Source organism: Meriones unguiculatus, chromosome 11 (assembly GCF_030254825.1).
Source record: "Meriones unguiculatus strain TT.TT164.6M chromosome 11, Bangor_MerUng_6.1, whole genome shotgun sequence".
Taxonomy (NCBI): Eukaryota; Metazoa; Chordata; class Mammalia; order Rodentia; family Muridae; genus Meriones; species Meriones unguiculatus.
In genome coordinates this window covers 13,318,047-13,339,003 of record NC_083359.1, presented here as the reverse complement: position 1 = coordinate 13,339,003, position 20,957 = coordinate 13,318,047, and the positions used below count along the sequence as shown (strand labels likewise).

Genomic DNA, 20,957 nt, shown 5'->3' with positions numbered 1-20,957 from the left:
AAAAGATCATGACTGAACCTCACAAAGAAGAACAACCCAAAATTCCAGGTGGAGGTTGTATCTGGAGAAACTTGGTGCCTGTGTGCCCCGTGTCCCTGCCATAGACAGCTGTGCTCATAATGGCCCTCAGAGCAGATCTTAGCATAGCAGATAGTGGTCACATCTCCCGAGCGCACACGGGTGTGTGCCGTCCAAGGGACTGCCTGGTTTGTGATAGTCGGATAGCGTTGGTCCCAGGCATAGGCCCAAAGAAGTTGCCTCCTCAACACCATCTGAAGGTTCTCTGTGCTATAACGGGATCCGGAAGGTTGAAGAGTCTTGAATCCTCCCATCCAGCTTCTCCATTGGTGCTGACATTCTGCTTATACCCATCCAGCCAGGAAGCAGTCCACACTTGGCTACCTCCAGGGACAAAGAGTTCACTACCTCTTGGGGAAGACTGTTCTGTCATTGGCTTCTGGCTTTTCCGCGCTCTCTGTAATTTGCCAGGACTGGGTCCTTTGCCCAAAGAGCGACCCATAGCCCCCATTGTCCCACACATTGTATCTTTCTTCCAGAAGGAAACAGCAGGATACAATGTGTTGTTTTCACCCGGCTTACCCTAAGTATCGGTCTTGGGAAACGTTGGAGAAACCCCTCAGCCCTTGCTCCGTCATGCCAAAGTTGCTAGCAAGGCACCAGCATGCTAACAAGACTCCCAAGTCAACGGAGGCCTTAGTCCCACGACAGCCGGCCACACAGAGCTCGTGGTGTCTCTGAGGGGAAACTTCAGCTGGAGGATTTTAAGCAGCACAAGGCTTTGCCTGGAGTCCAAGGACCCGAGGTTGCTGAGGGTTCATGCCTTCAGGTGGGCGTCACCGGAACTCCATGTCTCAGTATCAGAGGCATGCCAGCCCCTCATGAGTCACCCAAGGTTGCCATCCCATCATGTCTTTTCTTTAGTGAATCAGGGAAACAAAGTCCCGAGGGATTTGCCAAGGTCACATGTCAGTGAGGGGCCTTTGCAAATGCCCCTCATTTGCACTCTCTTCAGTCATTTGCAGGGTCATCTAAAGTAAGCTGCCCTGGCACATGCTAGAGCCTATCACTAGGAGCCCCTCCAGGGCAGCTGGGCTCCTGGGGATGAACCGACCTGCAGAACTCTAGGAGAAACGAGGTGAGGATAGGACCTGCTAAGCTTAGTAAGATGACTGGCCAAGAAGCAGACCAGCTGTATGTAAAACCCCAGCAGGCATGCCCACCACAGCCCCTAGCCACCCAGGATAGCTCGCTCTGAATGTAGCCCAGCATAGAATCACAAGTTATGTGAAGCATTATGAGATTTATTTCACCATTTTTTAAAACTCGGCTGTGTTCTCGAACATGAACTTTTTGTTGGTAAGAATTAGGCCCAGAGATGTCAAAGGCTGGACCAACACCTGGGGGATAAAGTCTTAGCCTATCCTCTCTGTCCTTAGAAAGAGGGCTCCGTCCGTGTTCTCTGCCTTTCACCCTGTCTCTGAGGCTGGGTGAAGGCCCTGGCTCTGGGCTCCTACAGAACCAATCAATCAGACTGAAGGGGAAACGAGCTCATGCACTGGGGAGCACGGGTCTTTGGGGGTGCCTTTCCTTTATTTCATTGGATTGCAGACTGCTTCCAAGTTTATGGTCGGTAAAAGTCACTGTGATATTAAGGTGGGCAGAGTGGGTCTGGGGCTCGGTGTGGAGCATCTCCAGTGACTTCCCCCTCCTGGCATATCTGAACAAAGCCCCCCTCTGCTTGCTGTCACACGCCGTCCTTCCCTGCTTTCTGTTGCCTGCGATGCTGATTGGAGTGTATTGGGGGAATGGGATTTGTCTGCTTTGTAACTGCCTTATTGAAAAGTAAGTGCCCTTCCATCCCAGGCCTCCAACTGTATTTGTTCTCCTGCCAAACTTGGGGGGAATGGGTCACTTGTATTTTGATTTTGTGCCTGTGGCTCTGTACTGTTGAAGGTCTCGATTCTCTGGACTCGCCTTGGCATATATGCGACTCTCGTCGCAGTGTCACACAGACAGGATGGCCCAACCTTTAATTCTCAATAAATGATCTGAACAAGCAAGAGACATACTCCATGGTTCCCTTTGAATTCCTGCTCAGAATCTTAGCTGCTTCTGCCCACACTGGGCCCCAGCGGTGTGTGACAGGCTTTAGTGACAACCCTAGTGACCCACACCAATACTGCCCTTCAGCCTCAGTGCGGGCAAGGGCATGTGGCTCCCAGTGGAGTGGACCCAGGTCCTGGTCCTCCTGTGTGTGTCCCTCACCTGGAGAGAGGCAGTAGGCACCCCCTTCCCCCTGCTTAGCTCCTGCCCATAGGGGACAGGCTGCAAAGGACTATCCAGGTTCCTCTCATTAGCTCCGTGCTAAGCACCTTGCATGCCCAGACATCTGTTACACATCAGTTCCCAGTTTGAACAGGTCTTGTGATAAGAGGAGTGGAAATCCAGACTACCCCAATGCCAAAGTGTCAGAACCTTCCTTCAGCAGCTCAAGGACTGCTGTGTCTCCTCCTGCGTCAACATGTGTTGCTGCCAGTCCCCAGGCTAGTCACACGCACAGACATCCCACAGTTGGAGAAGCCAGGGCTCTGTGACTGAGCTTTGAGCCTGCAGGTTCCTAAGGCCTCACGGAAGCACCCTGCCCAGCCTTACACTGCCGGGATCATAGCCAGGCTCAGCGTGCATGCCCATGCCTCTTTCTTAAGCAGAAAGCCAAGGGAGGTATATGATGGTTTTCTTTTATTGTCTTGTGTTTTGCTTATTAATGATTCATTTAGTGTGTGTGTGTGTGTGTGTGTGTGTGTTTATACCTTGGTGCTCTCTGCCTGATTGTATGTGTGTCAGATCCCCTGGAACTGGAGTTACAAATAGTTGTGAGCTGCCCTGTGGGTGCTGGGACTTGAGCCTGGTCCTCTTGGACTTACAGCCAGTGCTCTTAACCGCTGAGCCATCTCTCCAGTTTTACTTTTTTTTTTTTTCCTTCCCCTTCCCTCCTGCCCCCCAGACAGGGTTTCTCTGTGTAACCCTGACTATCTTTGTAGACCGGGCTGACCTCAAACTCACAGAGATCTGCCTCTCTCTGCCTCCCGAGTGCTGGAGATGAAAGGCTGTGCCACCATGCTCAGCCTACTGTTTTGCTTGTTTTTTAAAAGGCAATCTGGCTGTGTAGCCCAGGCTACCCTTGAACCCATGATCCTCCTGCCTCAGCCTCCTGAGTGGTGGATTATGGAGATGTGATACCTGGCTACTGCTTTCCTTTTGTTTTTGGCCTTTTTGAAACAAGGTCTCACTATGTAGCCCAGGCTGGACTCTTCACTCTGTTTCCTCATCTCAGCCTCAAAAAGCTGACCTACCTAACAAGGTTTTCTTGTTCGTTTGTTTGGAGACAGGGTTTCTCTGTGTAGCCTTGGCTGTCCTGGAACTCACTTTGTAGACCATGCTGGCCTCAAACTCACAGAGCTATGCCTGCCTCTGCCTACCAGAGTGCTCGGATTACAGGCGTGCACCACCACACCCGGCTCTAACAATTTTTTATTAATCCTTTGAGAATCCTATACAATGTGTTTTGAACGTGTTCACCCCTCTCCCAGCTCTCATGACCACGCCCATCCCTTCCCACCCAACTTTAGGATTTTTGTCTTTTCTCTGTCTTCGTCTATCAAGTCCAGTTTGTGTTGCCCACTGGTCTTGGGAGTGAGGCCCTGCCCTGAGTTGTCACCCACCTACCTCCCAGGTAGCTCTCAGATGCCAAGAGCTCTTCAACCCACCTCTTCCCAGCCCTTGCTGGGATTATGCGATAATTGCAAATTGCCGTCTCCTTACAAGCAGAAGGAACTCAGATGAGGGTCAAGAGACGCTCTGATTAGGGTAAGGCTTTGAGAGTCGGATTACTACTCTGTCCATTTAGCAGAGTAATTGAATTGGGTTCTCAGTTAGGCTTCCTGACCTGCCTGGCCCCAGGTGAGGAGTCATTGCTCCAGCACACCTGCTCAACTGATGGAAATTTTCAAAGCCTAGCTCCTCCTCTCTTGCCATCCACACAGCCTCAGAAGGAGACAGCCAGCCAGGGGTGGGAGGACATGCTTGTGATCCCAGCACTTGGGAAGTAGAGGGGATCAGCCATTCATCCAATGCCATTCTCAATTACTTAGCAAGCTGGAGGAGAGTGAAAGAGGAAAATATGAAGTAGAGGGGAGGAAGGAAGAGAGGAGCATGCATGCTTTTAAACTTAGCACTCAGGCAGGGCACAGTGGCGCATGCCTGTGATCCCAGCACTCAGGGAGGCAGAGGTAGGTGGAGCTCTGAGTTCAAGGCCAGCCTGGTTTACAGAGTGAGTCCAGAACAGCCAGGGCTACACAGAGAAACTCTGTCTCAAAACAAAACAAAAACCTAGCATTCAGGAAGTGTAGATAGGCATATTTATGTGGGTTCCAGGCCAGCCTGGACTACATAGTTCTAAGCCAATTGGGATTGAATAATGACAGCTGAATAGTGAGATTTTCCAAGAAGAGAGAGAGAGGGAGGAAAGAAAGAAAGAAAGAAAGAAAGAAAGAAAGAAAGAGAAGAGAAGAGAAGAGAAGAGAAGAGAAGAGAAGAGAAGAGAAGAGAAGAGAAGAGAAGAGAAGAAAGATGGCCTTAGGCTGGAGATGCAGCTCAGACTGTGGTGTGCGACCTAGCATTATGAAGCCCAGCGTTTGAACCCAGGCACTACATAAACTGAATGGGATGACTCCTGCCATCCCAGCACTTGGGAGGCAGAGACAGGAGGATCAGAAGTTCAAGGTCATCCTCAGCTACAAAAGGGGTTTGAGGCCAGCCTGTACTACACGGTACACTGTTGAAGAGGAAGAGAATGGCAGGAGGGACCTGCCATGAAAAGATGGCCATGAAAAGACCCACCTGGGTGGCAACAAGCTAGGAAACAATCAAAATAATGTGCCCACCCTTCCCAGTGGGCGTCTGGTGTGCGTGGGGACACTGTGCAGGGAGCTGAATGTTATTTCTACTGTTGCCTGTGGTTGTAAAGACACTCATAGAGGTCATGGAACATGCCCATCCACCCCCCTAAAGAGACCCTGAGGTACTAGAACTGCTTTGGTTGTGGACCCAAGGTTCATGTGGCTCCGGGAGCACTCTTCAGCCCCACAGCAAAGAAGTCAAAGTGCTTTGCTTTGAAGCTGCACGGCTGTGGGTCACCCCGGTCCCCGTCGACAGCATTTGCTCAGTTTTAATGAGGGATTCCGGGAAATCACTACAACTCCAGTTAGGGGATTTAATAGGGTCTGATGGAGGTTAACAAGGTACACCCAACCTTCCAGCCAGGTTTTAGCTCCCCGGGACCCTAGAGTATTAGCACAAAAAAGAAGTACGGACACCTGCAGGGGTTTAATGGGGTTAAAGAAACCATCAGAATTTGTCAAGGGGGACAGTGCAGGAGCACACTTCCGTTAAAGAGCCTGGCAGCTGGAGGTCAGGATGTATTTATTAAACAGCTGAAGCCGCTACTCTCTTACAGGTGGACACCACATGGACAGCCAGGCAGGGAAGGCCACCAGCATCATACCAACTGTGAGAGCCCTGGTTGGTGGGTTGGGAGTGGGCTGCTTCTGGGTGCCATTTAAACTGTAGAATGGTCAGTGCCAGTTATGTGTGCCCCAACTTCTCATTTGACCGGTAGTTCTCAACCCTCCTAATGCAGTGACCCTTTAATCCAGTTCCTCACCACCACCGTAAAATTATTTTCATTGCTACTTCCTAACTGTAATTTGCTACCATTGTGAGTTATACCGCAAATATCTGATATGCAGAATGGTTTTAGGCAACCCCTATAAAAGGAAATATTCGACCCCCAGATGGGTGGAGACCCAAAGGTTGATAATTGCTGATCTAGACTGTCTCGTAGTCCAGGCTGGCCTAGAAATAGCAATGAAACAGAAGATGACCTTGAACTTCGGCTACAGGCATGTAACACCATTTCCAGTGTGTTGGGGAGCTGGGAGTCAAACTCATAGCCTCATGCTAGGCAAGCGCTTTACCAACCTCCAAGGCTACTTTTTAAAACTTTATATGTACATATGTGTTCATTACATACATTTATACATTATGCTACCTTCGTGCACGCCCATGAAAGCCAAAAGAGGGTGCCAGATGCCCCGGAACTGGAGTTATAGGTGCCTCTGAACCACCCAACGTGGCTGCTAGGAACCGAAATCTGGCCCTCTAGAAGAGCAAAGACTCTTTACTGCTAAGGTCTCTCTCCAGATCCCGGAAGGCACTTTTTATTTGTTTGTTATTTTTGTTTGTTTGTTGAGACAAAGTTTCCCTTTGTAGCCCTGGCTGTCCTGGAACTCACTCTGTAGATCAGGCTGGCCTCAAACTCAAAGCGATCTGCCTGCCTCCGCTTTGATTAAAGGCGTGTGCCGCCGCCACCACCACTGGGCAACAATGCACTCTTAAATCTGGACATTTGTGTCTTATAAAGGGGCATCACCCAGCTCTCTCTGTGGGTTTTCAGTACGTGCTGTGGAACAGTGTAGTTGGGAAGAGGAAAGCAGAACCCATCACCTGCTACTATGTTTGTCGCCAAGAACTCACTGTGTGCCAGGCTCCGTGCTAAGCACCTTGCATGCCCAGACAACTGTTACACATCAGCCCTCTGAGCAAAACCACCACCGTCCCCATCAGACCAGCTGCACTTGCTTGCAAGAGACCATCTTGGACTAGCAGAGCCTGGTGACTGTTGACATTCCTTCAGAGAAAAAAACGGGTGTAGGCAGGGTCACTAGACCCTCACCTGAGGTTCCAGCTGCTCCTCCCAGCCATTTGTGTGCAATTCTACCCTAATTGCACTTGGCCTCAAGGGACTCAGGAAAAGCTAGAGTTTGTAGTCTGGGGGGGCTTATCTAAAGAAAAAAAGCTAAAAAGAGCTCCCATTTGTTCCAGCTACACTGATGTTGGGGAAATACCCAAAGGACCTCATTTTCTACCACAGGGACACTCACACACTCACATACATTTGCTGCTTTATTCACAATAGCTAGGAAATGTCCATCTATGTCCATCCACAGATGACTTATGTAGTACAGATATGCAATGGAGTTTTTAATTCAGGTATTTTTTTTAAAAAGAGGAAATCACTAGATGTAGTGGTGCATACTTTTAATCCCAGCACTCGGGAGAGGCCTGGTCTACATAGTGAGCTTCAGGTCAGCGAAGGGTACATAGTGAGGCCCTGTCTCAGGAAACAAGCAAGAAAAAAGGCCAACTTTCACAGTCACTAAGGATGGTGCTTTGAGTGAGAATGGCTTCTATAGGCTCACATTTGAATGCTTGGTCCCCAGTTGATGGAAATGCTTGGGAAGAATTAGGAGGTCTGGCCTTATTGGAGGAGGTGTGTCGGGGGGGGGGGGCTTTGAGGTTTCAAAAGCCTGTGCCAAGCCCAGTTAGCTCTTACTTTGTCTGGTGCTTAAGGATCAAGGGGTGAGTCCTAGCCAGTCAGTGGTGGCACACAACTTTAGTTTCAGCGCTCAGAAGGCACAGTTGGGCAGATCTCTGCATCTGAGGCCAGCCTGGTCTACTACTCCAGTGCCATGCCTGCCCGCCTGCCTGCCTGCCTGCCACGCTCCCCATCATGATGGTGGTGAACCCTAATTCTCTGAAACTGTAAGTCCTAATAATCTTTTACTTCTATAAGGTGCCTTGGTCATGGTGTCTTATCACAGCAATAGGGAAGTAACGAGGACCCTGAATGTCAAAGGAATGACGTATGTTGGCTCCTTTTGCAATTTGAAAATGGTTTTTGCTGCATCAATACCCAGAATTTGAATCCACTTATCCATCACAATAAAAACAAAATAAACAAAACAAAACAAAAGCTATGATGGACTTGAAACGAGGGGGGGAAATTACTTCCAATCCTCTTTCATGACTGCCTGCGGTCCATCCTTCCTCATCACCTCATGTAATGAAAAGATTTAAATAAAATAAAAAATAAAGAGGGCTCATCAGGTAAAGGGTCATGTTTCTCCTTTAAGAGACGCACCCCTCTTACTGCTTCCTCCAACCAGGCCCCATCTCCCAGTAATGCCATTGTACTGTGAGTCTGCTCAGGCAGTGCTCAGGAGACAGTCACTTCCCAACCCTTTGGGGTCATAGTTCATATTCAAACCATAACAAAATAAGTGATTTGTCCCAAGTCACAGGAAAGTGCTGTGATGAGACCAAAGCAAAGGTCTGGAGTCCACCGGCCCTGCCTTTGAGGACAGGGCTGTGCCCGTGAGCCTGCAGATGCCTGAGCTGGCATCAAAGGCTTATGCTAAGACCACTAAGGAAGGCTAACCAAGGGCTCACAGCCACCAGCAACCGGACCATGTTAAAGCTGGGTGTGTAGTGGCTTAAGCTTGTCCTCCCAGCACTTGGGAGACAAGAACAAGAGGATCTCTGGAAGTCGAGGCCAACCTTGGCTACACAGCGAGACTAGTCTGGGCCACAGTAAGACCCTGTCTGAACACGGCCACACAGAAAGGTCTGGACTGAGCTCAAAGAGCAGTTGCAGGATACTTGTGCTCAGGCAGCCCCTCTGCCAGTGCCAAGAGAACATCCACCACACAGGAGATGTCCGGACTGCTGAGGGAGCTGCGCACTCCAGGGGTTCCTCACAGCTTGCTCTTGACCACGTCAGTGAGCAATTGCCAGAGGTGAGACCTCTGATGGAGACCGACACTGAGGGGACCCCGGTCCTTAGGGGATCTCTCTAAATGAGATGAGGTTGAACTTGGTTGAATCAACCTAAACAGTTCCTTGGTGGCTATCTCCAGCTGAGGGCGTTGTGTTTTGATTTTTTGGGGTTTTTGTTTGTTTGTTTGTTTGTTTGTTTCTCTAGTTGCTGATGTCATATCCGTATTTCTGCCTGGAATATCTCCAAAGCTGGGCATGAGGTGATGATGAGGACAGCAGGGGAATGTTTGCTAGATACCTTCCAGGAGGATCTTGTGGAGAACGCCTTGCATGCGCCAGGCAAGAGGATAGAAAGGTTGAAAGTAGTATTCAGACATAAGAGAGTCTGGAGGAACACCCACCTTGCCTTCCATCGGCCCAGTAGAGCATAATGGTAGCAGGAGGCAAGTCGATTAACCAGGGGACTGCCATGCTTTCAGTAGCCTCCGTTCCAAGAAAATATGCCCTGTGTTTTGGACTTTGCTAAGCAAGGAGGCCCAGACAGAGTTTGTTGCTGGGTGCCTTCAGGGAGGAAAGCCTAAGTGATCTTAGGCTGCAGACCCTGTGTTGCCTCTGGAATTGGCAACAGGCCCAGAACTTCCAGTTCGATGACCCTCCTGGGTCTGCTCTCCATGCCCCAAATCTCCTAGGCTTTTAGCACAAGGGTTCAGAGGTCTGTGCTACCTACCTTACTAAGAGAGGGCTTTTGGATCTTCCGGACTTTTCTGCCCCTCGTGGCACAGAGGAGGCCGACTGGCCACCAGGGGGCGCCCTCTCCTTGGTCGGTGGCAGCCCTGACGATGACGAGCACATTTTCCACAGGACTTTTGAGTGTTCTGATTCAGATCCTAGACAAGCAGAGAGGTAGAAGCTTGATTTGCAGCTGTCCAGTGCTCAAGCAGAGTCTTCTACCCCACACTAGTTACGCATACTCACACTCACAAACACACCACCACCACCATCTCAGGCCTGTGAAAGGCCTCCCCTCTACCCCCAGTCTGCCCATACCAGCGACCACAGAAGCCACATTAAGGCTGGTGCTACCACCTGCCTCACCATGCCAGGCAGTTCCCCAAGCACTGCCTCACCCTTCCTGTACCTTTGACCCCTCTCCAGGAGCTCGTCTCTCTTCAAATTCAATGAAAAGATAGTTCTTCACTCAGAACAGTGACGAAGCCGGCTCCACAGCGCACAGCTCACCCAGCCGGCTCAAAGCAGTTGTGAACACGTTCTCTGGGGTCTGAGCAGGCCTCTCTCGTGACCTCAAGAGTGTGCCATTCTGCTTCAGAACATTTTAGCCTGACACGAGGACAGCTATGGGCAGTCCTTGGATGTTAGAGAATTAGCTTGAGGGTGACTGGGCCGAGGACTCCTGATCCTAGGCTTAATCCAGAACAAAAGCGACTCTCCGAGGACATGCTGCATCACACTACCCAAATCCTGCCGCCCTCAGTCTCTCACTGCAGGCTGGAGAGCCAGCCTGTCTGAAGCTGAGCCTTAGCTCTGCAGCTTAATAGTGACAGCACAGTCAAACTCTTGGCCCAGTTTGGTGGCACACATGCTATTTTTTTTTTTTCAAGACAGGGTTTCTCTATGTAGCCTTGGCTGTCCTGGACCCACTTTGTAGACCAGGCTGGCCTTGAACGCAGAGATCTGCCTGCCTCTGCTTCCCCAAGTGCTGGGATCACAGGTGTGTGCCACCATGTCTAGCTGGTGGCACACCCCTTTAGTCCCAGCACTCAGGAGGCAGGGGCAAGTGGATCTCTTGTAAATTCAAGGCCAGCCTGGTCTATATAGTGAGTTCCACATCATCCAAGTCTCAAAACAAGCAAACAAACAAACAAAAAAACAACCAAGCAAAAAACAGAACTCCTAAGTCTAAAGAAGCAGGCAAGTCCAGATGGTTTAAACAACACTGTCCGAAACACAATAAGGATCTGGAGACTTCGCTTGGTTGGCAGAGTGCTGGCCTAGCATTCATGAAGCCCTGGGTTCAATTCCCGGCACTTCATATACTGATCGAGAGGACACACACCTGTAATCCCAGCACCTAAGGGGGCAGAAGTAAGAAGATCAGAATTTAAATTCATCCCCCCATACACAGAGTTCAAGGCTAGCCTGCACTACTCAAGAGGTCCAATCACCACCAATCAACCAACCAACCAATCACAATAAAAATTCAGTTAAAAAAAGAGTGGCGGATAACTTATTGGTGTGATCACTGAAGGTCCATGTGACTAATTGACTATCTTCACGTGTATGAGTGTTTTGTACACGCTCTGCATGTGTGCCTGGTGCCCTTGAGGACCAGAAGAGGGTAGCAGATCCCTGGAATTGGAATTAGGGACAGTTGTGAGCCATCATGTGGTTGTACAAGAGCAAGCAGCAAGTGCTCTGAGTCACTGAGCCATTCTTCCAGCCCAAGTTACTCCCCCTCTCCCTCGGCCTTCCCTTCCCCTGCCCCCCCTCCCTCGAGATTTCCTTATTTGGGGATTAATTGTATGCACCACCACACCCAGCCTTCCTGCGTCTTCTTTAAAATAAACGTTTAGGCGCTGGAGAGACAGCCCAGGGGTTAAGAGCAGTAGCTGCTTCCGGGGACCCGTGTTTGGTTCCGGAAATCCACACGGTGACCCACAACCATCTGTAACGCTAGTTCCGTGGGCTCTGACACCATTTACTGGCTTCCTCAGGCACGGGGCATGCATGTGGTGCACAGACATCCAGGCAGACAAAATACTCATATCCATAGCCTATGTTTTTGAAGTCTTTTAATAATTTTTAAAATAAGCTTTAGTTCCATGTGTTTACGGCGGCGTGTATTGTGTGCACCTGTGTGGGAGTGGGCTCGGGTGCACACACTCCAGGGCACTCGTGGAAAGGAGAGAACCACTTTCAGTTCCCAGAACTCAGGTCCTCAGGCTTGGCAGCGAGCACCTTTACCAACCCACTGAGCTTTCCCGCCAACCTATTTCTTCATATTTTTAATGTAGCTACAATTTTGTTCTGTTTTAGGTTTTTGAGGCCGGGTTTCTCTGTGTAGTCTTGGCTGTCACGGACTCACTTTGTAGACCAGGCTGGCCTCAAACCCAGAGATCCGCCTGCCTCTGCCTCCGGAGTTCTGGAATTACGGGCGTGCACCACCACACCTGGCTGTAGCTACACTTTCTAATTACGTGTCGGAACACCTCTGTGGTTTGCACAAAGTTTCCACTGAACAGTGGTGCCTTAGACAGTCTCCTCTATTCAAATGTCTCGTATAGGCTTCAACTTACCTTCTGTGGGAGCTTTGATTTACCTTCATCGTGTGGAATATAATGCTGTTGATGCTGGAATTCACTCTCTGGGTCTGTGCAAGTCCATGAAACACAGGCCTGCTAGAAATAAGTCTGTGTTTTCCCGAAGTTAAGTGAACAAAACCAATTAAACAGGTGGTGGGAAGATTCAATCAAATAATGGAAACAGCTCACCACAGAGAACAGCTAATGCTCTGCTGTCCTTATCTGGTCTATACTAACAGGACCCAGGAAAGCTTTAGATGACTCTTCTCTTGTAGATAAGAAAAATGAGGCTCTGCTGAGCTGAAGGGGGTTGGGGGGAGGCTGGCTCAGTGGCAGAGCACTTGCCTGGCACATGGAAGGCCCTGGGTTCTGGACTGGCCCCCGCAACACACATACACACAGACAGAGAGAGAGGGAGACAGAGACAAAGAGAGAAATGACGAGTGACTTGGCCCAGCATTAGGAATAGAAACTGATAGTAAGCAAAGGAGACATGAACAAGCGCCAGTAAGCAAAGGAGACATGAACAAGCGCCTTCTCTCTGTCTGTGGAGTCTCAGTTTCCCCTTCGATGAAATGAGGGATCTGTGTGAAGGGAATGCAGGTTCAGGGTGGTGGGGGGCCCGGAACCCTAGCTAAACCCCAGCAAAATGCTAGCCAAGCTGCACAGTGGATGTGGGCTCCTGGGCTGAGGTCCGATGCCTCCCATTGTCCATTCTGTGGGGATAAATGTGCATTTCTGTTGGTTTTAATAACATCTGCAGGAGCTTTATATAGTGCCTGTGTCTGCTTACATTAGAGGATGTGTATTAGAGTGAAGAGTCTTTCACTATTTCCCACATAAACTGTGTTTTTTATGGGATTGGGAGAGCTCAGCTGTAAAAACTCTCAGCTGAAAAAAAAAAGTTTTCTTTTTTCACCCAAACAAATTGGGTTGAAATCAGAAGTTGGCTTCAGACACTTTAGAACATGCATTTTTTTTTTCTTCCCTAGTCACTTTTCATTTAAGAATGAGGCTGGCTTGTTTGGGTTTTTCTTTTTTTTAAATGAGGATTTAGTTAGGCCATAGCTTAACTGTGGCTTGTGTGGAGGGAATGTGTTTTGCCTTTTTCTGAAAGAACCCTGTGCCCCAAGCAGGCACAGCTGCCTTCTGTCCCTACTGCTCTTTCCTCTGGCCCGTGGCCCTGAGCCGGTGGCTTCCATACTCTCAGCTCCTCTTTCCCCACCTGTCCTAAGGAAGCCTCATGTTTATCTGGCTTCCTTCTAGGCTTTGGGGACTAAACTGCTCAAAGAGGCAGTCAGAGGGGCTGTGAGATGGTACTGGAGCCTACCACAGTTGACCACCTAAGTCTGTTCCCTGGAAGCCAAGTAAAGGTGGAAAGAGAAAATGACCACTCAAGGTCGCCCTCTGACCTCTACTCACGTATGCACTCCTGTGCACAGGCACTAGTAATGAATGCCTGTTTTTTGTTTGTTTGTTTGTTTGTTTGTTTTTCTTGAGGAGTGGGAGAGCTCAGAAAAAGCTTAGAAAAAGCTCAGAAAAGGATCCTCGCAAGTGAACTGAGTGGCTGCTTCACAGATCCCTAGAAAGGAGGCTTCTGGGATCAGAATGTTACCCCTAGGGGGTGAAGCTGCCCTCTTCCTCCAGCAGACAGGGGTCTGGGAGGAGGGCAGAATCCCAGACCCTTTCCCATGTGTAACCCCTCACTTCTCTCATTTAACCTACTCCAGGGGAAGTCAGAGGAAATTAACTGACTTTGGCTGCACATGTAAATACACACACACAGGCACTCACGAACAAGTGTGTGGCATGGCACACAGCCACACAGCCAGGTGTCACAGGGTGTAAGGGAAAGCCTGGTCTCTGAAGACAGCCATCTCTTCCCTCTGATCCCAGCCCAGAACAGACTTTTACTGTCTACATGACCTTGAACGAAATCCTTTATCTCTCTGAGTCCATAATTGCCTTAATCTGACCTCTCTGGTGTGAGCCAGGATTCTGTGAAATAAATGCACGCTAAGAGTGTGAGGGGCCTGATTTGTGAATTTTAACTGCTGTCTTTAAACATAAGAAAATATATATTCATGGTGGAAACCATAGCTCTTTCAGGACTCATTTGCTGGGCTGTGTTGATTTCTGCTCTGTATTTGGACCATCCTCTTATTCATTTTGTTTATAACTAGAGTGCCCAGTACATGGTTGGCACTCAAAACCCGGGTTGGGCATCACATAGACAGTATTGAAAGTATGCTGGCAACCGAAGGCAAGAGAACTTGCTGTTTTAATATAAAAAAAAATAGTATTTATCCATTGTAAAAAAAAAAAGTTTTTAAAAATATACCAAAGCAAAAGGAAATTAAAAACTCCCTTTATTTCCACAGGTCAGAAATCAAGGTGTGAAAAAAATCAGGGTCTATTGACTCATGCCTGTGATCCCAGTATTTGGGAGGATTAACAAATTTGAGGCCAGCCTGGCCTTTAGAGTCCTTGTCTCAAAACAAAGCCAACAAATAAACAAAACAAAGCAAAACCAAAATCAAAACAAACAAACAAAAAAACCCCAACAAAGGTGGAGGTGTAAATGTTTTTGATGCCTGGACAACACTGGGTTATCTGGAGAGGCGCTCCTTAATGTATCAGGGAGAATTCCCTCGTCAATCCCAGCGGTTGTTTTAAGGGCTGGATCATAACCACTGACTACCCTGATGGATTTCTTTAAGTGGGTCTCTAATTAGTCTGCCTGGGGTCTTGAGAAGTTTTATACTCCTAGTCCGCTGGTTCTGCAGTTAAAACCTGCAATCCCTGTTTCTTAATACCACATCCCTGGTGCTTATTTTTGAGTTGTCAACTATTCTGTTTCAAACACATATTTTTTTAAGAGACGAAATACTTAATTAAAATAATAACAACAGCAGCATGCCTTCTGAGGTGAGCTGACAGTGGGTGGTGGTTCAGGCTCTGAAGGTATTCGCCAAGGTGGGAGGCTGAAAAAGGCCCAGCTGAGGCCGCAAAGCCACAGTGCCCTTCTCCCTCACCGCTGGGCCTTACCCAGAGGCAGGGATGGATTCTGGTTAAGCCTTTGGAACCCTGCGTCAGTCTCCGGAGTCCATCCTCCCTGAGCACTGGCCCCACTTGCCGGGCACGGGACCACAGGCGTCTGAGCTTATTTAGGGGTCCACCCCTTTGTAGGGACCGCCGAACCTGATGTCCCTGCAAAGGCCTGGCTGTAAGGCAGGGCAAAGGAGGTGCCCCAGGTTAGGGACCCTCTCCACCCGGGACTGTAAGGAAGTGGAAGTGGGCGCGCATTCTTCCCGAGCTTAGGATGCTTTGCCACGCTAAAAATAGAAACGGGAACGGGACCCTTAAGTTTAGCCAAAGGGTTGACGATCAGGACCTAAACTAGAGTCCTGGGTTCGAGTCTAAGGAAGGTTTGTTCCCTCGCTCCGTTTCCTCACTTACGCCACCATTTCCAAAAGGGAAAGAAAACCCGTAACGAGCCTCGGGTTTCCTTTCTGCGTGTCCCGGAGGGGCCTCGGAGGCCGGGGGAGGGGCGCACCGGCCAGCTCATTACGTCGAGGTGTTGGTCTAGTTAAAGCGCCGGCCTGTTTGATCTGGCGGCGGGTGGCAGAGGGGAAGAAGAAGAAAGGATTGGGGCGCGGGCAGGGCGCAGCTCACACCTCCCCCGCCGTTTCCCAGCGCCCATAAAACACCTTTTATTAACTCCTTCGCGTCCGGAACGGCCCGCGTGGCCTCGCAGCCCCTGTCACGGTGTTTACAGCCGAGACTAATGGGGTCCCATATTCACCCCGACGTCGGGTGGAGGCGTCCGCCCTGGGTTACCATTTCAGGCTCCATCCGCGGCCCAAGGGCACGCAGAGCGCCGATCCCGCCCGGTCCGCGGCCTGAGCCAGGCCAGGCCTGAGCAGAGTTCGCGCCCACGGTCGCCCGTGGGGCCTGGAAGCCGCTGCCAGACAGCGGGCGCGTGGCTGCGTTCACACGCAGGAAACCGAGCGCTTGCACGCGACCGTTATTCTCGCCCGAGGAGACGCCTGCCTTGAGCGCCCGGTTTAGCTGTAGGCTCACCCGCGCCCCCCAGCAAACGCAGGAGCGGAGGATGGGCATGTCGGGGGACACAGAGCTCTGGGGATCCTACATCAACACACGCGCTCATGAGCATTTGCTAAGTGTCCTGTTGCAAGAGAGAAACCTCAGCTTAACCGTTAGCACCGGGTTATTGATGGATAGAACAACAGCGGTTACGTAGGAGCGAGCCTTCAGGGCGGACGGTGCGTGGAGCTGGGCTAAGAGGACCAGTTCAGTCCCCGGGATCTATAGGAGCTGGCTCTCACAGGAGCCGACCCCCACGAGCTCAGCATTCCCCAGCAGAGGCGGGGCTCCTTTGTGCTCTAACACCCATTGTACCGCTACAAAAAAAAAAAAAAAAAAAAAAAAACCACACACCGCTGTGCAAGCTGGACTGGGCACTCCCAACCAAGTAAGTCTCTCTGTCTGATTACCTTCTCCGTTCTTCCTCCCTCCCACTTCCACGAGTGACTCTAGCTTGCTGTCTTCGGAGACTTTTGTTTTCTTTGTCTTTCGAGGCAGGGTTTCTCTGTGTAGCCTTGGCCGTCCTCGAACTCAGAAATTCGCCTGCCCCTGCCTCCCCGTGTGCTGGGATTACAGGCGTGCTCCAGCCGCCACCCGACTGTCTTCTGAGAATTTAACTCTGTTCTTCCACACAGAAATTCTTTGCCTCCCTCCTTCCCTCAGCTTGATTTGCAGTTTGGTTTGGTATTTATCAAAAAAAAGGGGGAGAGGGAAAAGGGGGGAGGGGAAGGGAGGGAGGGAGAGAGCTGGCACCAGAGACCACGGGGCAGCAACTCCACACAGGCCCGCGAAGATTCTCTGAAAATGTTTTTTTTATTAAGTCAAGAGCATAGATACTGCTTTGGCACAGGGTGGGGCTGCGAGTGGGCACACGGATTTGAGGTAGAAAAGAGGGTGGGGACCGGGAGTTGTATACCTGAGAGCAGCAGGCATCATAGGTAGTTTAAATACGTTTTTAAAAAAAAATCGGCAACGAAGGGGAAAGCTTTTGTTTAGAAAGAAAAGGAGAGGAGTGAGAAAGAAGGAAAGGGAAGAGGGGGCCGAGAAGACGGGGAAGGAGAAAGGAGAGGGGGGAGAGGGGAGGGGAGGGAAAAGGAAGGGAGATGTTTCCCTCGGAAAGCAGAGGTGCTACAGAAGGAAGCAGCGCCTTCCCTCCAGGTAGGAAGTGCAGAGACAAAGAGGAAAAACACCGCTGTGGAGGAGACCAACCCAGGCAGCGTCCGTCTTCCTGGCAGGCAACTACCAATTACTCTTATTGCATTTTTTTTTAAAAAACTCAAGAAGAAGGTGTCCGGGGTGCTAACGCAGAGCCGAAGGGGCGACGGGAGTGACCGAACCAGAGAGCCGCGCGACCGCGGCCTTTGGGGCTGAGTTCCGCCTAGACGGGTCTGGAAGGGCGCGTCCTTGGGCGCCTGGGCTCCCGCAGTCCCTTCTTTTCTTGCATCGGAGCCTCCAAGAGCCGCCCTCGGCGGGAAGCGAAAAATATATATAACTTTCTCTTTCTCTTACTTGTATTAACAAATTCAAAGGACATTGCACGTGCCATCCTGGTGGGTAGCTGCAGCCGCCGCCGGCGCTCCGCGGGGACCGGGGCGAGGCGCGCGGTTGGGGGGACCGGGAGGCCGGCCTCGGCTGTTCCTCCTTCGCCTCTCCAGGTGGCCAGAGGGGCCAGCCGCGGCCCGCTCCTCGGCGCCGGCCTGGTCTCACTGGTTTAGCTCCAGCGCCCAGACTTGCTGAGGCCAGCCGGTGCGCCCTTTAATCCTCTTCTCGCCTGGCCCCAGGGCAGGAGGAAAGCCTTCGTGCTGAGGCTGCCAACGGACACAAACAAACAAACAAACAAAGGCCAGAAAGTCAGGTTTAAGTCATTCGGCTCACTTCCCCCCACCCCACCCCCGGCTTGGAGGGGTGTGGGGAAATGGGTCGGGAGCAGCAGCACTCTAAATAAGTGACAGATGTCTGTTTGAGAAGCAGACAATCGGGATCATAAATCTGCCTTTCTGCTCTAAGTTCCTAGGACTCAGGATGGTCAGACCAGCATGGGGAGGTTTGCTACTGATGTTTTGGCTTTAAGGCGCCTTCCGGGCAGAGGGAGCAAGCCTCTTAGAGGGCTGGCGTGGGAAGGTGGGAATAGCAAGCCACCCTCCGTACATAGCTTGCTCCGTGTTTTCATCCTGGCTTGGAGGTACACGGGGTGTCAGTAGCGGTGCTGCAAGCCTCCTTCACCCAGGGAGGATAACATCACATCGGCCTGTGCCCCACAGTCCTTCGCTCTCCCAGCGGGACCCCACTGTGGTGCTCCTCGCCCCAGGCAGAGCCCTGCCAGATTCAGGACTGGCCCTATAACTGCTTCCAGCAAGGTGCTATTCCACCCACCCGCCCGCCCGCATCTCCAGCCCAGGCCTCAGGCAGCTGAGGCTGGAAGTCTGTCTTTCCGGTGGCTCCAGGTAAGGTAGCCCTCCTTTTGCCACAGGCCCTGTGGGTCAGATGAAAAGTCAGCAAAGGTCCCCAGCCTGTGCCGGGCCTGGGCCTGCGCCTACCAAACTGGAGGAACTCTGGCGGCCACAAGTCCCACTGTCCTAAGGAGGAAGATGGCTCAACCGGGAAGAGACCCAGGAAGGCTGGCTAGGCTAGCTTAAAGGCCAAAGGCCGTCTTGCCTGTGTGTGGCAGACAAAGCCTTGAGATAGCCTAGCCAACCTCCCTGGCAGCCTGTGGAGCAAACTGAACTGACTTTTCACTCCACTTCTCCCTTTTACTCATCAACTGGGCCTGTTTCTCCAATTAGCACCACAATGGAGCTAGATAATCCTCTCCAGTAAACCCTTCAGAAATCGGGAAATCGATAACTGATTCCAAACTCGGATATTCATACTAAAGCAAATTAAAGTAGGGAGCCCCTACTTGCGTTCATTTTTTTTAACTTAAAAAAAATTTTTTTTTTGAGAATTTCATACGTGACTACAGCATTTACGTCATTTCCTACCTTCATTCTCAACCTGGCTTCCAGGAGAGCCATGGGAAGCCTCAGAACTCCTTCAGATTTAAAACAAAATATAGTACAGAGTGCACTTTCTTGGGGGGGGGGGGGGTGACAGGGTTTTCAATTCAAGCCCAAAGGCCCCAGGATCACTTTTAAAACGCAAGACTCTATGTTCACTCAGTAATGACTGAATTTAACTGACCCTGCCTCCCTTCCGTGCACACAATGACGGTACTGCGACAATCTCAGAACCGCCCCTAGCCTTTCAGAACCGAATCCGGAACAGCGCGGTTCTTCGCTGTGGGCAGGCCTGCTCCTACTCCCCCCAACCCGCACCCTCGGCTGGAGCTTAGCAGCCCCAGAACTCACCGTCTCCCTTTTCCGCTTGCTCTCGCGGCCTCCATCCGCCTTTTTGAGTTCAGCCTTGAAGGCCTCGGGGTCACCCGCCTGCGCATCCTTGGCCAGCACGTCCATCAGGTAGGCGATGTAGCTGGTGGCCAGGCGCAAGGTCTTGATCTTGGAGAGCTTAGTGTCGGCGGGCACGTTGGGGATGCACTCACGCAGCTCCGCGAAAGCGCTGTTAATGCTCTCCGTGCGCCTCCGCTCCTTCTTGGGTCCTGAGCCTTTTCGCCTGGGCAGGCGGCCTCCGAGAGCCTCCAGCCGCCCCGGGCTCTGACCCGGCCTGGCATCGGGACCGTAGGCAGCCGCCGCTACTGCGGGGGTAGGCGGTGGCCCGCCGGCGGCGAAATCGGGGGCAGCCTCAGCCGGGCTCAGCAGCCAGCTCTGGAAGTAAGGCCGCTCCTGGTGGCAACGGGAGGCCGGACCAAAGAGGAAGGGTTCGTGCAGCATGGGGTGCGCCGGGTGTGGGTGGTGATGGTGGTGATGGTGTGCGTAGCTGCCCACGAGGTTCATGTTGGAGAGGCTCCTGGCCTGTGCCGCCAGCCCAGTTAGCGCCGCCCCATGCGCCCCACAGAACGGGGCCGCCCGTGGGCTCCAGAGGCAGCGAACTGGCTGGGGTTTGGAGGAGTCCGGAGCAAGGCTGGAAGTGACACGACGGACCTGCCGGCTTCTTGAGGGTTTCTGCTTCTTGGGCGTTTCTGCGAGCGGCAAAGGTGAGGGTGCGGACTTCCAAAGACCCTTTTAACCCTTCTGCGGACTTGCCATCGGGATCCTGCTTATATAAGGCCTCGGCTTTGATGTCAACCTCTAGCTGGAGCCAATGGCAGCAGGAGGAAAGGGGGTGGCAGTCCGGAGTTTCATGCTCAGCAAGCGCCACAGGACTCCAGGCTGACCACAGGGACTGGGAACGGCCCCGCCTATGTCCCTCCCCTCTCCCAGTTCCCCTCCTGGGAGGGCGGGGGCTACGAACTTGAGGCCAGGCCTGCTCACGCCCTGTAGTGAAGCTACCCTTTCCTCAGGGATCCAAGGAAGGGCTTCCAGAATCATCCCTTGAAAACAGAACCTCACCAAGACGCACACGCACGCTTGATTACCCAGATAGGGAAACTGAGGACCAGAGCAAAACTGGCTCTTGTCTCTGAGGCCTGAAATTCAGAATAGGATATCCAGCATCCCCGAACCCGAACTCTAAGGACACTGCTCTTCGTGGGAGCCCGAAGGCCACAGCACAGCAGGGAAGTAGGCTAGGCCCTAACACCTCCAGCCCCGCCCTTAGGTCCCCTGTTTCTGGCTGGACCTGTAGCTACTGCCCCACAAGGTGGTTCCCAGTGGTCCAGTTCTCTTTCCAGCCCAGCTGCTGACTCCCAGAGAAGTCTTCCAGAGGCCGAGTTGGAAGTGGGCGGGAAAGGGAAAGGGCTTCCAGCTCTCGGGCACTGACCGGTTTGTTCCGGGCTTG

The 20,957-nt window shown here is 51.5% G+C and overlaps 1 protein-coding gene across 1 annotated transcript; it reads right to left on the bottom strand.

The window, feature by feature from the left end:
- Positions 1-16,975: 16,975 nt before the first annotated feature.
- On the bottom strand, positions 16,976-20,237 carry Hand1 (heart and neural crest derivatives expressed 1). Its single transcript, XM_021642526.2, has 2 exons — positions 19,472-20,237; positions 16,976-17,932 (listed from the first exon to the last, which is right to left on the bottom strand). Exons 1-2 carry the CDS (start codon positions 20,012-20,014, stop codon positions 17,828-17,830), a joined length of 648 nt encoding a protein of 215 aa, XP_021498201.1. The 5' UTR covers positions 20,015-20,237; the 3' UTR covers positions 16,976-17,827.
- Between the last annotated feature and the right edge of the window lie 720 nt (positions 20,238-20,957).

Coding starts and splice junctions, on each gene's coding strand:
- Hand1 (XM_021642526.2), bottom strand. CDS start 20,014: ATGAACCTCGTGGGCAGCTACGCACACCATCACCACCATCACCACCCA. Junction 17,933..19,471: donor GCAAGCGGAAAAGGGAGACG/GTGAGTTCTGGG, acceptor GTCCGTTGGCAG/CCTCAGCACGAAGGCTTTCC.